The sequence below is a fragment of the Meles meles genome, chromosome 6 (genome assembly GCF_922984935.1).
Source record: "Meles meles chromosome 6, mMelMel3.1 paternal haplotype, whole genome shotgun sequence".
In the NCBI taxonomy this organism is placed as follows: Eukaryota; Metazoa; Chordata; class Mammalia; order Carnivora; family Mustelidae; genus Meles; species Meles meles.
This window is the reverse complement of record NC_060071.1, coordinates 21959439-21975338: the sequence shown is the minus strand read 5'-3', so window position 1 is coordinate 21975338 and position 15900 is coordinate 21959439. Positions and strand designations below refer to the sequence as shown.

Below are 15900 nucleotides of genomic sequence, written 5' to 3'. Positions count from 1 at the left end.
CTTATCTCCTTCCCCCCAAGAGCCAAACACTGGTTCTCACAGCCCCTTTGCCTGTGTTCTCTCTGTTGGCCCTCTCCGCACACTCCCAGGGTAGACACTAAAGCCCAGAGACACTACACAATGTGCTCCAACCCTCGACTAAGGCCTTGGAGGAACCAGGTCACCTCAGTGCAGGGAAATGTCTGGGGTGGATCCTCCCTCCAGCCTTTCTGCCAGACTGAATGGCAAGGCCACTTGAGAAGTCCATGGGGCAGCCATGCTATCTGAAGAGGAGGGAAAGAAGAGGGGCCCGGCAGGGTGGGCCAGGAAGTTTACCCCCAGTGCAACTGCCCCAGCCTCTCAACAAAACCCCCCATTTCCAACCCCTCCCAGACTGTTTTCACCTTCCCTTCACTTCCATTACCAGCACAAGCCAGTCCCTTTCAGCACCTCGTTTCCCTCTCAGCATTTCTCAGAAGGGTCTCCTTGATAGGCACATGCCAGACAGTGACTTTTCCCTCCAGCTTAAATTTAAACCTGAACCTTAACAAAAGTTGTGGGACTTCCAGACACTCCTGCAAATCAGGATGAGGCTCTTCATGCTAAATCACAACTGCCAAAAGAAGTCCAATGGGGCCATGGCTCTCATGGTGGGAGAGAACTGGGACTACACTGTTCTTGCCCAACACCACATCCTTCTCTGTGCAACCCAGTGACAGGGGCAGCTGAGGTCTTCAGCCTCTCTGGGTACAGAGCCAGGACCCTCACTGGGGCCCCTGGGCACATGAACCTGTACCCTTCAGGTCCCACAAGACTTGCCCAATGCTTCTTTCCATCCTACCTGTGCTCAAGAGTACAGCTCTCTTGAAAGCAGACCTACCCCACCTCTCAGCCCGTGGACAGAACCACAACCAAAAACCAATGTTTTGGGGTTTTTTAAAATTTTTTAAAATTTCTTATTATGTTCAATTAGGCAAGATACAGTACATCAAAAAAATTTTTAAATAAAACAAAATAAGAAAATTACACAGTTAGGAAAAAATAGAAAATTGCATGGTTAGTATTAATAACCAAATGATCTAATACTGAAGCCCACATTCCTCAACATATGCTTATTGGTTTCCATAAAAGATTTTAAAGTAAAAGAACAAAAAATAAAACTTATTCAAATTGTTGAAAAAAAAAAAAAGATGGTGTAGATAAAGCAGGACTTTATCCTGAGGAACACTGAAGGGTTCCTCAAAAGCATCACGGAACTTACTGTTGTTGCATTCAGCTCACAGAAATACAGTGAGTGAGTCATTGATTCCAAGGCCAAGAGGCAAAGTTCTTTATGATTAAAAAGCATGTGCTATATTGGGGCAGATATTTCTGGGAGTTATTCTATTTTAGTGAGTGTTTAAGTCTCTCTTCCTTCTCTTTGATGAGTAAGGAAATAAACATGATTATGTTCTCGTTGCTAAAGGAGCCAATCCCTATCTCTCATTTCCCATCTGACTCACACTTTGGTTCTGGAGTTTTCTGGTTGGTTCATTTGGACTCAGCAGAAGAACTTCTCAAAATATACAACAAGCAAGCATAGATTTTGTCCTGGATACAAATGTTTTCATGAATACATGGAGAGGGAAATACTCATCCAGAAAAACATGGATTCCCAGGCAGTCATCAGTGTATGTCATTGCTGACCGTTGTGAGTTCTTGGGCACCTGTGCAATTCTCAGGACAGCACGCTGTCCCTGGGAAGATCACAGCTAAAAGTCCTCAGCCCTGTCCCACTTGTCCCCAGGGTGCAGTCTGACAGAACCAGGAGGACTCTGCCATGGAGGCAGAAGGGAGTGAGGGGTTCCCTGGGCATGCATGGGACTGCAGGTCTCATCCCCAGGTTCCTGTGATCCTGAGCTTTCTCACCCATTGCCACGTGGGCAACACCGAGCCTGCCACTGTGTGGTTGAGGTGGCTGACACCTAAGGCCATGGTCTGAGACCACTGTCCCTTCCCTGTGCCCCACCACATCATGCAGGGTGGTGGGGGATACCACCCGCGTTCCCTTCAGGCTCCACATGCCCTCACCATTTCTGTCCACAGCATTTGCTCCAATCCCGTTTGGAGGGATTTATCTGCCCTTGGAGGTGCCTCCCAACAGATGTCATTGCTCACCTCTGGTTCTTGCCTACGATCAAGCGCATTTCTCTGCCCTTGTGTCCATGGAGCAGAGAGATCAGCAAAGAGAACAAGGTATGTCCACTGCCACCTGAGAGACAATGTGCAGAGCAAGGGTGGGCATAGGAGGGCATGGGGAGGCAGAATGTGGGGTCCTCCGTGGGGAGCACCCCCATGCACACTCAGTAGGGTTTCGTGTGTATATGGCATATAAATGGGTATATATGTATTGGAATGGGTATGTTATTGGAAATAACTGTTAAAGACAACTTTTAATTTAAAATACAAAGTAAGTTATTAATTCCCACCACACTTAAATAGCCCTTACTATTTTCCCCTTTCACATGTATGTATATTTATATGGATATAATTCATCTCAGATGTAATTTTTTTTTAAGTCCCTAGAGCAGGGGTCAGCAAACTATGGCCCACTGCCTGTTTTCGTAAATATAGTTTTATTGGAACACAGCCACACTCATTCCTTGATGTATTGTCTGTGGCTATTGTTTTTGCACTACAAGGGCAAAGTTGAGTAGTAGCCATAGAGACTGTGTGGCCTGAGGAGCCTAAAATATTTACCAACTAGCACTTTTTGGAAAAGTTTGCCAACTTCTGCTCTAGAGTAAGCTTTTAAATCAAAACATTGATATTCTCTTTCAAATTATTACAACTGTTTCCCTGAGGTAGTCATTTCAGTGCAGCAGACAGGCTCACCAGGCCAGTCGCACAGACTGTGCACTGCACAGTTCCAGGCCACCAGTCATTCATGCGGAATCTCCCTTCAGTGCAATATGTGTTTTTGCTGTGGAAATGGTGGGATTCTGATTGGAATGGTGGTTGTTTTCTCATGTTAACTATTGACTAACTGAGTGAAGAGGGGGAAACTCATCCTCTTGTCACTCCTGTTTCTGGTTTGGACAGAGAATCCCCCAAGAGACTAAAAGACAGGCAGGACTGACAGTTTCAGGACCCCGCCTTTGGATGTGGTCTCAGGAAATGCATGGTGGCTAGTCACGCAGTGATGTGAGTCCCAGAAGGAAAAGGAGAGCAGGGTTGCAGCAGCTGTAGTGGGAATATCACATCATTTTTCCACATCATTTACAGACATCTCACTTGGGTCACAGCAAACAATACTTAGCCATGAAAGCCTGAGAGGCATTTCTGCCTTTTCTGTGGTCTCTCAGCCTTTTGGTCTTTGTGGGTTTTTAGCTCTTCTCAATGCTTACCACAGACCTTAGGCAATGGGGGGAGGGGGGCGGCTTTCTCAGGCCCTGGGGTCCCAGCCAGGATCTAGGCCCTCTGTGCAGCCTCCCCAGAGATTCTCTACAGTCAGGGAAAATGAAAGTCCCGGGGCTGGCATCTTTGGTTGTTGAGCAGAGGACTCAGATGTCCAGCCCCCTCCTCACAGAAGGCATTGAGCTTTCTTCTAGGCCTTCCAGATACTACTTTTTGGTGTTTCAAGGTGATATGCTGGTGCCCCCCAGTGAAAGGATGAAGGTGGAAGGGCTATCACTTGACTTCTCTCAGGGAAGTATTGCAGAAGTGAGAGTGGTCTCGCCTCTGACAACTAATTTTTCCCAAAGTTGAGTTTTGGTCCCAGTCCTTGGTTCCATGTGTCCATGCCATGGGTTCCTGTAGCTCTGCCCACTGGGTTACTCCTTAGAGCAGTGGAGGTTCCTGCCCCCACCTCTGTGGCCAGGGCTGCCCATCAACCCATCCAGGCCCCATGAGCCACTGCAGGCAAGTACTCCAGTACCACTCTGCACAAGCAGAAGCAAAGCACGTATAAGTGGCTCCCACAGGCTGGGTAACTTCTGTGCAGTGTGTCAGACCCTCATGCATTTGGAGAGAACATACGTGCTCTGCAAACTTTTAGGCTTTGGGTATTGCTAGCAACTGTTCCCTGTGCCACCCTTGCCAAGCTAGGGGGTGCTGGCAGGCATGACCCTGCTCCCTGCACCACATATAAGCCTGAAGTTCTATGATCCTGCATTATTTGTTTGGGGGGCCAAGGGTTCAGTAAATGTATGTCAAGCAACTGTCACATTCAGGTTTGGGGCCCCAAAGATGAGGGCATCCCTGCATTAGGGTTCTCACTACCTTGTAGGGGAGACAGGCAACCCCACCAAGCCACAGTATAAGGTGGAATATAACCAAGCAGGCAGCAGCTGTATTCAGGAAGGAAGCAATTATTCCAGTTTGGAAGAACAGACAGAGAGACCCAGAGACAGGTGGGTTAGAAGTAGTCTTGGAGGCTTTGTGTGATGTCCAGAGGCTGGCAGGGGACAGAATAGGCCTGAGCAGAAGTGCTGGTTTGCTGAATGAGTGTTGCTGTAGAGAGAAAGCATATGCGGTTAGAGTGTGGGCATAGAAAGGCCTGGGCGCTGCTGTTTCCTTGCTTGTGGTGCGAGGGGTGCTGTGTGACCTCCCAACCTGCTTCCTGTCTGTGGGCCAGGACGGTGACACCCACCTCCCCGGATGCTGAGCCCTTTCACCTTCCCCGCCCTGCCCTGGATCCCCTCACCCCCTCTGAAGCACATCACCACGTAACTATGAAGTGACCGTTGCAGGACAGTCCCTCCATGCACCGAAGTCCTCAGTGGCCTTGCAGATGATCACAGGAAACAGCATTGCCTATCCTAAGGCAGTCCTATCTCCTGATCTTTCAATGTTGCTTCAAAGATAAACCTAAAGGTATTGACCGTACCCCTTCCTGTCCACCATTAGTGGCCAGTGTCCCTCTCAAAAGGACCTGTTGAAGGTGGGAGGAATAGAGAGGACCTGTCAAGGGAACCGTCACCAGAGAAAGCCAACCCCTGGGGCTCCTCAGGAGTACTCTCCTTCTTTCCTGACCTATAGCAGAGACTGCAGGGGCCTTTCTGCAAATATCTGATCCTAGCATTTCAGTTATTACTGTTATCTGGTGGTTGGAATACTGGAGAGAAGCTGAGAGGTCAGAAGCCCATATAAGAGACAGACTCAGCCTCTCTTCCCAGCCTTTATAATGCCAAGGAAAATGGAATAAAACACAGAAAGTTATGCTATAAGACCCCCCCCCCAAAAGGAGATGAGTCCCGAATAACACTGGGCTGCAAGGGACTCATAGGAAAAATGGGCCACTGCTGCCTCTCTAACAGGGAGTTCTTCCTGAAGTGGGTGGTCCAGGGATAACACAGCAGCTCGAAGTATTCTCAGGGATTCAAGTTCCTGGCCTCTCCCTGATCCACCATTATTTTCCTGTGGTTTTATCCTCATAGTCATAAAATGGGTGCTGCCACTCCAGGCATCACATCCAAATACTTTCCCTTCCTGAAAGTTTATCTTTTTGTTTAGGGTGAAAACCTTCCCAAAGGACTTGTGTTGGCCTCTTGATAACCAAAGCTGAGTTCCACACCTACAGTTTCCGGGCTGTAGAGCCATCTGACAAGGGAGTACAGCAAAGGAAGGAGGGGGCGAGGTGGTTGGTGGGGGTTCAGTGAGCCAGCTCTGAATCAGGGGGCAGCGTGATGTTTTAGCAGTTTCATCTGGATTGTGCTCTTTCTTTCGGCAGAGATGAGTACCTTCTATCTGGGGAAAGACAAAAGTATAGAAAGAATTCTTTTCAACTGGCCTCTTGTCTAGAAATAAATCACTGTTGACTCTTGGGCTCTCAACCACTTAAAAAGCCATGGTGCATGAGGCTGTCAGCCCCACTCCTTAAAAGAAAACCCATTCTCTTTAAACACAGGGAGATAAGCAGGCTGTCCTGCAGAAACACTCAACACCCTCCGGAGTCCTGTGGTTCAGGGACATCCACAGGCTCCATGCAGTCCTGGCTGTGGCCAGTGCCCCCACAGAAGGGGGAGGCATTGGGGGTCCTGCTGGGAGAGACCCTGGGGCCAGGCAGCTAACTAGTCTTGTGCCCCCCACATCTGAATACCAGCTGGCAGTTTCATGTTCAGAGGCTTTCTCTCCTCAAGCCCTGGGCCTGTGCCAAGATCCTCTCGGACAGGAGCACAGCTCTGGACCCATGGCCTTCCAAACCCTTCTGAACTGAGAACATGGCCAGGCATGAGGGCTTCTCTCTCCATCCTTAAAGGAAGCCTCTGTGGCTCTGTGCCTTCAGGCTGTGTTGGACTCTGCCCCCAGACAGCACCTTTTTGGAAACAGGAAGGTTTTGCATATGCTGAAGTCACCACCCCAGCTAGCATCCTATGCCAGGATGGGCAACTGAGGGAGAGGAGATTTAGTGGGAAAGCTGTCTTTCTCCTCCTTAGCCCTGTCCTGCCATGCTTCTTTCTCCTTTCACAGGGCTCCCTGGAGCCTGTTAGAGCCCCTTCAGCAGCCGGTAACCAGCTCAGTGTGGCTTAGACAGGAAGGGTGTTTGTTCTCTTCCAACCATCTGGAATCTGGCAGGCCCCACGGGACAAGGGAGTCACTTCAGGGAGGTCCAAAATGACTAAGCCCCTCTGTCCCACCCTGTAGCCTGCTCACCTTCCATGCAGGACAAGCCACTGCCACCATCCCCAGCATCAAGCCGGTCCTGTTTGCCCCCAGACGCCTGGTCTGAGAGCATGGCCAGATCCGGGGTAGGAAGTATACACCAAGATCCCAGAGTATCTTGTCCTGGAAGAAAACAAGACACCCTCAGAAACCACCAGGGTGGTGTTAGAAGGATTCCTGGGCTGGCTGGACATGCCCCCCACAGGACAAGATGGACAGTGGGGATCATAGCTGGAAAGAGAAGAAATATGACAAAGATTCTTCAGTCCACAAATTCATAATGATATTCAGGGAAAGGCTCACATAACTTCAGAAACTGGTAAATAGCAGGAAAGGATCAGCCAGAATCCCGCATTCCCTCATGAACTGGTGAGGGGATTTTGCTCTGAGTTGAGGTATCCCCACATATCATGAAGGGAGAGGCAACAGCCTCTCCTTGTTGAGGGCTGACTTCATCTGTTGAAATCCTAACCCCTATTCCTCAGGATGTTACTGAATTTGGAGACTGGGCCTTTTGAGAGGTAAAGTGAGGTCATGGGGGTGAACCCTAATCCACCTGACTGGTGTCTTTATAAGAGATTAGGACACAGACACATGCAGAGGGAAGGCCACAGGAGGCCACAGGGAGGAGACAGCTATTCATAAACCAAGGCGAGAAGCCTCAGAAGGAACCATCCCTGCTGACACCTTGATCTTGGACTTACAGCCTCCAGAACCACAAGAAGATACATTTCTGTTCTTCAAGCTATGCAGTCTGTATTACTTTGTTATAGCAGCACAAGCAAACTAATACAGAATGAGAATACCGAAGTCTTCAAACCCAAGTGAATGGATGAGTCTAAACACAAATCAGCAAGTGCCACAAAACATGGTTAAAATTTTTTAAACATATTTTCAGAGTTTTGGGGGAGCAACTGACAGTTGTGTTGACTCTCAGATCTCTTGGGGTCTCTTTCCCACGTGAGACCTTGTCCGAGATGTTTATGGGAGATCTTTTCCCCCCAGGCCACCTACCTGGAAAGGGAGACCCAGCTCTCACCCCCCCAATCCCACCCTGGTCCCAATATACACACACTGCAGCAGGCCAGCTGGGTGCCTGGGTGGGGGTGACTGTCTTCTGCTTCCAGTGAGGACCAGTCAGATCCGATCACATCTTACTTTAGCTTCCAACCAGAACCAGAGCTACTGGGAAATGAACAGTGGAGTGGGGGGTGCCTTGCATACCTCTGACCTGCCCCTTCCCCACAGAACCATCACATCCAGGATAAAGGCGTGTCAGAGCTGGGAACAAGGTCAGCCAGCCCAATGCCCAAGCAGCACCCCACACAGGAGAGACTTGCACAGGTCCCCTGGCCAACCAGTGGCACAGATGGGGCTTGAATTAGGTGTCCTGACTCCTAACTGGGACTTCTTCAAACTCTGTTTGAAATGTTTTTTAAAAGGTGAAGAAAAGGAAAAAGAAAATGCCTACTAGAACTTTTATAGAAGGTAAGAAGGAAAAGGCCTGCTCACTGTTGAGAGACCAGAGCATGCTTCTGTCAATCTCCGGCGGTCTTGGTGCCTAGGAGAAGGTGAAAAGGAGAGATAAGGCCTGAGAATTCCCACCAGTTTCCTCTACTGTCCCCTCAGCATCATGCCTGTCCCTTCCCACAGCCTGAACCTAATCCCGGGGAGCTGAGAGGTTCTTTCTTACATCACATGTGGCTGCCAAGCAGATTCCAGCCAGAGTGAGGTACACAGAGCATGGACAGTGTCAGCAGAAAGGCCTGGCGGTGGCCTGCTCCCCACATGCAAGCTGGAACTTCTTTTGCTTTGTCCTGGTAGCTTCCCGACTAGTGTTATGACCAGTAGCTGAAGGATTTGATTGCCCCAGGGCAATTCAGAGTCAGCTGTTGCTCAGCACATCTGGGTTAGCACTGACTGTGCAAACGCTAGGTGGGAGGTGGAAAGATGGGGCAGCTCCTACCCGCAGCGTGTGCAGTCACATGGAGAAGAGCCCATGGGGATTCAGCGATTCAGAGGGGAGAAATGAAGGTGTCGCCCAGCAGAGGTGGCCTTTTGCAGAGCGAACCACGTGGCAAGCCCAGCAGAGCCCACTCTAAGCAGGGACGTGCACTAACTAGCCCTGGCCCTGGCGAGAATCCCCCTTAGCCCCACAGAGGAGGCCCAGGTGTCCAGAGCTGAGAAGGAACTGATGTGTGCTCTGGGAGTCTGAGGATGAGAGGACATCACTAAGTGCAGAAGAGAAGGGGAGGGTGTCTGGTGTATAACAGAGCCCAAGAGTCCATTCAAACAGCGCAACTTCTGGGTTTGGTGTATCGAGTCTGCTCATCTGCGGCTCAGTTAATCAGCATCACCTTTTTGACCAACAGATGCTGCATCCGTCCGTAGTTGACTAAGGGTTCTTGAGCCCCCTAGCCCCTCAATAGCCAAACGGCTGGGGAGGGGGGGATCCGAGGGCCCATTATCACTAATGGTGGGCTTTTCAAAAAGCAATTTTCTGCAAGCTCTGGTTGAACCAGGGCCCCGCAGATATTTGGAATGTGGCTAATCCTCACAACTCCACTGCAGGAAAAGGGGGTCATTCCACTGGTCATCCAGCAGCGCAAAGGGCAGGACGGCCACCTCCATCCATGGCTGAGGGCCTGAAGGCCCTGCCAGGCATTCCGAGAGCCAGGTCTGGCCCTTGGTCAGGGGGCAGGCTGTGGGTGGGCTCCAGCTGCCTCCTGCACAACCCTGTGGACCTGAGCTGCAGGGATGTTCTTGCACAAATATTCCCTGAGAATGTTGATGTGATGGCAAACCATTCCAGGCACCTGTGACTGGCCACCCAGTTAAACCGGCTAACCTGGTATAACCTGGTTTAATGAGTACCTAGGGTTGGATTTCTTCCTTCCCAGGGGCAGGACCCAGGGGCTACTGGGCCTCAGGCATGAGTGCAAGCAAAGCAGAGCCTCACTAGATGACCTGGGCTCATACAGAGAGAGGTGAGAGGCAGCAACTATGAGCTCCAGGGCCAGGTGCCCCAAATTCAGCGACCATTGTCCGCAGCTGGAGGAGACCCCAAGGTATTGATGGGGCTTTTTGTCATGCTCCCAGTATCTCCTCATGCCACGCAGGATACTGGAGCAAGGGAATAAAGTCCCAGATTGTGCCCTCGAGTCACGTGGCATCTCAGCGAGGGGAGGGACATGGAAACCGCATTGACACTGCAGTTACCAGCATGGGTTCAATGTAGGAGGCTCTCAGACCTCAGTGGGGCCAGAAGCTCGGGAGCAAGTGGCCCGACTGCTATTTGAGTCCACTGACAGGTGGGAGATGAGACTGGGAAGGTTAAGCTCCAGGACACCTGCTGGTCCCCCACTGTCAAGTGTGTTCATCACGCAGCCACTGTGGTGCCCTGCCTCACACAAAGGACACCCTGTGGAGGGTGCCCCCCCAAGGCCTCCCAGCACCCCAGGACCGAAAGCCAATAGATACAGTCATCACAGGCCCCAGCGGGGCAGTCATCTTGTTCTTGTGTCTCGGGAACAATGTTCTAGGAGCCTCAAAATAAGAAAAAAAAAAAAAGTGTATTCTAGGTTGTGACCTAGACCTTTCTTCCCACACCCACTTCCTCCTCCTGCTTGGGCCAGCTTGTCCATCTGTGTGTGCAAGCTCCTAAAGGCTTTGAAATGCAAGAGGCATTCTTTAAATCTCTCACCTAAGTGTCTTCCCTGTCAAAACGATCTTCTGAAAGAACTCAATACTTTTTTTTTTAAAGATTTTACTTATTTGAGATAGAGAGCATGAGTGGAGGGCAGAGGCAGAGAGAGAAGCAAGCTCCGCACTCAGCAGGGAGCCCCCACCCCGACACAGGACTCGATCCCAAGACCCCGGGATCATGACCTGATTCAAAGGTAAATGGTTAACCAACTGAGCCACCCAGGCGCCTCAAACTCACTACTCTCTCAGAGCTCTTTCTGCCTCAGCCGGGCTGCTCCCCACCCACCGGTGGGTGAGGTCAGCTGCGTCCAAGTGGAAGAGTCTTCCTGTGACTTGCAGACCAGGGTTGCTCATAGGGAGAGGCAGGGGCTTGCAGAGGGAAGGCTGGGGGCTGAAGAGATTGGTCAGGTGTGGGCACGATGAGAGTGCAAGGCTTTTCCGATCCGTTTTAAGACTTCTAAGATAAAAATGATGTATACTTTCTTGGAAGCTTCCATATCCATGCTGCAGATGACGTTAGTCCTTTGACCCGTGACACCCTGGGCTGTGATCTTTCAGCTTGCAGGGAGGGCCCCCCGGTGCCCACAGGCATGACACCTGTGGGCTTCCCTGACACCACGTGTTCAAATCACTCTGTAAACTCCTGCTCTGGGCTGGGTCTGCACCCCACAGCCACACCACAACATGCGCCCACTCCCTGTGTGCAGGAAGTGTTCTTTCCAAGGACAACTATTAGCTCCCCCCATCACCATTTTCTATCCACACCTGACAGTGGGGGAAACTGAGGAAGGGCAGACAATCCCTGCTCCCCAGGGAGCAGCTGTAGTTGTGAAGCATTGCTGGGACAGGTCAGACCGTGTGACTTCCAGAAAGGAGAGCTGGCCAAAGAGGGTGGTCTTCAGGGAACACGCATCTCCCAGAGAGGGGGTACAACAAGTGGTACCCAAACCAAAGCTTGCTTGGGATAAACCAGCACCTGGCACCTGGTAACTCGGGGCTATTTTTTCCTAAAAAATCAATATATGAGGTAATTATTTAAATAGCTTTTTCCTCCTAAGTGCAAACGACCTGAGAGCCTTTGGAGCATATCCAGGGGCCACAGAGAATTCAAGGAGCTCTGCCCTTGTTCCTTCAGGCCTCCCACTCACACTACCCAGAAAGCAGTGTACCACAGACCCTAGAAATCTCACTGGTCACAGATGGGGGGGGGGGGTGCCAGTGTGAATAAGAACGTGGGCAGTGATGCTTACATAACCGTCAGTCAGCTCCAGACAGCTATGACCAGTGTTTACAGATGATCACACCAGAGTCTGCTGTTCACTTATTGGAAACAGAGACTCAAAATGGGGTATTTGCAGGAAAAAAAGTGTTTGCGAAGAGCAGCCTGAAACTTTTTCTCTTGCCACTTAGAAATCAGTATGCCATATTTATAAAAATGAGTCATTTGGGGATTTTGTGGATCCAAACAGAGTAACCCCATATAACAGGTCATGAAAGCAGTTTTTAATCTTATATTCGATGCACAGCTCATGGTTAAATTCATTGTCAATCTATAGTTCATTATTACCCAAACCAAATAGAGTCTAAAATTTCCTTTCCCATATATCTGACAAAAAACCATGCTTTTTCTCACAGGATTGATCTATAATATACAGCATCATCTCTTGTTAAGTAAAAATTTCTCTTTACTTGTTATCAATATGAAGTAACCCATTTAAATGAATTTTATAATATAATTTTGTAAATACAGTAATCTAAAATAAAGTGATTTTGACTCAAAGTCACTTTATCATATTCCAAACAAATTGGCCCATCTGTGTACCTGTCTCAGTACAATAACGGAGAAAATATGGAACAACCCACCTGTTATAGGACATTATAAGAATCAAATAAATTTATAGTAGCAGGAAGGTTTTGGAAACCAGAAGGTGCCTAAGGAATGCAAATTACCTTCACTGTCTTTGAAATTAGCCTCCCATGTCTTTTACCACTTTTTTTTTTAATTTCTTTTCAGAGTAACAGTATTCATTGTTTTTGCACCACACACAGTGCTCCATGCAATACGTGCCCTCCCTATTACCCACCACCTGGTTCCCCAACCTCCCACCCCCCCCGCCCCTTCAAAACCCTCAGGTTGTTTTTCAGAGTCCATAGTCTCTCATGGTTCACCTCCCCTTCCAATTTCCCTCAACTCACTTCTCCTCTCCATCTCCCCATGTCCTCCATGTTATTTGTTATGCTCCACAAATAAGTGAAACCATATGATACTTGACTCTCTCTGCTTGACTTATTTCACTCAGCATCATCTCTTCCAGTCCCGTCCATGTTGCTACAAAAGTTGGGTATTCATCCTTTCTGATGGAGGCATAATACTCCATCATGTATATGGACCACATCTTCCTTATCCATTCATCCATTGAAGGGCATCTTCAGTGGATCTTCAGTTTGGCGACCGTGGCCGTTGCTGCTATAAACATTGGGGTACAGATGGCTCTTCTTTTCACTACATCTGTATCTTTGGGGTAAATACCCAGCAGTGCAATTGCAGGGTCATAGGGAAGCCCTATTTTTAATTTCTTGAGGAATCTCCACACTGTTCTCCAAAGTGGCTGCACCAACTTGCATTCCCACCAACAGTGTAAAAGGGTTCCCCTTTCTCCACATCCTCTCTAACACACGTTGTTTCCTGTCTTGCTAATTTTGGCCATTCTAACTGGTATAAGGTGGTATCTCAATGTGGTTTTAATTTGAATCTCCCTGATAGCTAGTGATGATGAGCATTTATTCATGTGTCTGATAGCCATTTGTATGTCTTCATTGGAGAAGTGTCTGTTCATATCTTCTGCCCATTTTTTGATATGATTATCTGTTTTGTGTGTGTTGAGTTTGAGGAGTTCTTTATAGATCCTGGATATTAACCTTTTGTCTGTACTGTCATTTGCAAATATCTTCTCCCATTCTGTGGGTTGCCTTTTTGCTTTGTTGACTGTTTCCTTTGCTGTGCAGAAGCTTTTGATCTTGATGAAGTCCCAAAAGTTCATTTTCTCTTTTGTTTCCTTTGCCTTTGGAGACATATCTTGAAAGAACTTGCTGTGGCTGATATCGAAGAGGTTACTGCCTATGTTCTCCTCTAGGATTCTGATGGATTCCTGTCTCACATTGAGGTCTTTTATCCATTTCGAGTTTATCTTTGTGTATGGTGTAAGAGAATGGTTGAGTTTCATTCTTCTACATATCGCTGTCCAGTTTTCCCAGCACCATTTATTGAAGAGACTGTCTTTTTTCTGATCAAAATTCCACCGGTATTTTTCAAAGAGCTGGAGCAAATAATCCTAAAATTTGTATGGAATCAGAAGAGACCCCGAATTGCTAAGGAAATGTTGAAAAACAAAAACAAAACTTGTGGCATCACGTTACCTGATTTCAAGCTTTACTACAAAGCTGTGATCACCAAGACAGCATGGTACTGGCATAAAAACAGACATATAGACCAGTGGAACAGAGTAGAGAGCCCAGATATGGACCCTCAACTCTATGGTCAAATAATCTTTGATAAAACAGGAAAAAATATACAGTGGAAAAAAGACAGTCTCTTTAACCACTTTCTAAGTTTGCAGATTACCACTGAAAGATAAAGCTCAGGGTAGGGAGGCAAGAGCACAGCTTTGCCTTCCCCCTGTGGTCTTCAGCCAGCCTCGTTGGACTGTGTGCCATGTCCCTCTGCTGCTCCTCCTAGAGCCCAGAGCCCACCCCCTGAGGAGGAAGCCTCTGTCTGCAAAGGCTCCTCGTTATAGAAAAAAAGGAAGAACTGGTGTGGGGAGCATCCAGGAATTTAGCTCAGACCCCTGCACCTCAGGGACTGGGGACTAGACAAGGCTGTTGCTTTAAAATTGGTTCTTGACCCACAAACGCAACAAAGAGTCACCAGGTAGCCAGGATCAGCAGGAAGGATTTCAAGGTCATGGAGCTCTGTCCTTCTGGTTTCCAGAGGGTTACCAGCTACGGTCAGCTTGTGTGGGAAGAACTGGCTGAGGGTCCTTGACCAGTAATCCCAAGGGCCTAGAGAGGTGTGAAAGCAGGAATGTGCCTTGATGACAGGGCTCCCCTCTGATGAGCCCTACTATGTCCTTCCTGAGCTCTACATCAGGCCAGACACCTGGCTCCCCCACCATGCCTTCCATGGCACATGAGGAGCACTCCCCAAGGAGAACATCAGCCACCATTTCCCTCGAGTCCTGAATCAGCTCCAGACCCAACCAGCATCATGTGCAGCCCTCTCCATCAGGCTGCTCTGGGATTTTTGTGGACCTACAGGTACTATGTGTGGTCCTTGGTGTGTGTACTGGTGGAACACTGCTCCCCACCAAACCCCCCTCAGAAGAGGGAAGAGAAGCAAAGCATGGCAGTCCTGTCAGTCCTGTCCTCTTGGACGTAGGAGCAAGCTCTTTGGTCGACTAGCATGAAAGCATGAGAAGACCCTGGCAGCCATGTCTGGTGCATGCACCAAGGACACTCATTGGGGGCTGAGACTGTCACCACCCATTCTGGGTGTTCAGGAGCCCAGGGGTTGAGCTTCCTTAGCCTGAGCATTTCTTTGACAGTACAATTCCCTGAATTCTAGTCTGCATGTTTTCCAGTTTTGTCTGAATCCATTCAGGCTGCTGTAAGAGAGTACCATAGATCGACCCATTTAAACAAAAGAAATGTTACCGCTCACAGTTCTGAGATTGGAAGTGCAAGATCAAGGTGCTAGCAGATCCCCCGTCAGGTGAGGAACCTCCTCCTGGCTTGCAGATGGCTGTCTTCTCTTGTACTCACATGGCAGAGACAGACAGAAAGCACACTCTCTTGTGTCTGTTCTCACAAGGGTACTAATCCCAGTTATGGGGTCTCCATCTTCATGACCTAATCACCTCCCGAGGACCCCAACTGCAAAAGCCATCACATTTGGAAATAGGTCCCAATATACGAATTTGGGAGGACACCTTCAGTCTATACAACAAGTTCAGTCCATAGACCACTGACCAAGCCAAAGACCGTATCTACATATAAACATTAAAGCTGGAGAAATTGTGTTTGCCACCTGTGATCCTGGCTTGGTAACTACCTGGATGATGGGTTAGGACGCTTAGTACCTCTGGGGTTCCATTTTCTCTTCTGCAAGGTGGATCCACGGATCATTGGGATCACATGAGTCAACTCCACATAGAATGTGCACAGGAAGCACTAAACACCTTTCTGTTGTTACCGTCTTTCTAGTATTGTTTGTTTTTGTAGGTGTCATACCTCTAATGTGCCTGCTACCAGTTCCCCTTAAACTTCTTTCAAAAGGAGCGAAGCCCATGCAAAGTATAAATTCTCCCAGCCTTTTATAGTGATAATTTCCCGTCTTCCTTGGCTGTCTCTTTCACACAGTGGTGTACTGGGGTGGGTCAGTGGGAGCACCCGGTCCCAGGGTATACATGAAAGAGGGGCACTGTCTAGAGAGAATTTTTAGGGGCGCCTGGGTGGCTCAGTGGATTAAGCCACTGCCTTCGGCTCAGGTCATGATCTCAGGGTCCTGGGATCGAGCCC

General features: G+C 48.8%; 1 protein-coding gene across 1 annotated transcript in view; it reads left to right on the top strand.

Annotated features, from left to right (window-relative positions):
- The window catches only part of OTUD7A (OTU deubiquitinase 7A), a 387396-nt gene that overhangs the window by 349300 nt on the left and 22196 nt on the right, over window positions 1–15900 (top strand). The window contains exon 11 of the mRNA XM_046010022.1: window positions 2065–2214. Coding sequence (XP_045865978.1) covers window positions 2065–2214 — 150 coding nt within the window. The remainder of the gene's footprint in view (window positions 1–2064; window positions 2215–15900) is intronic.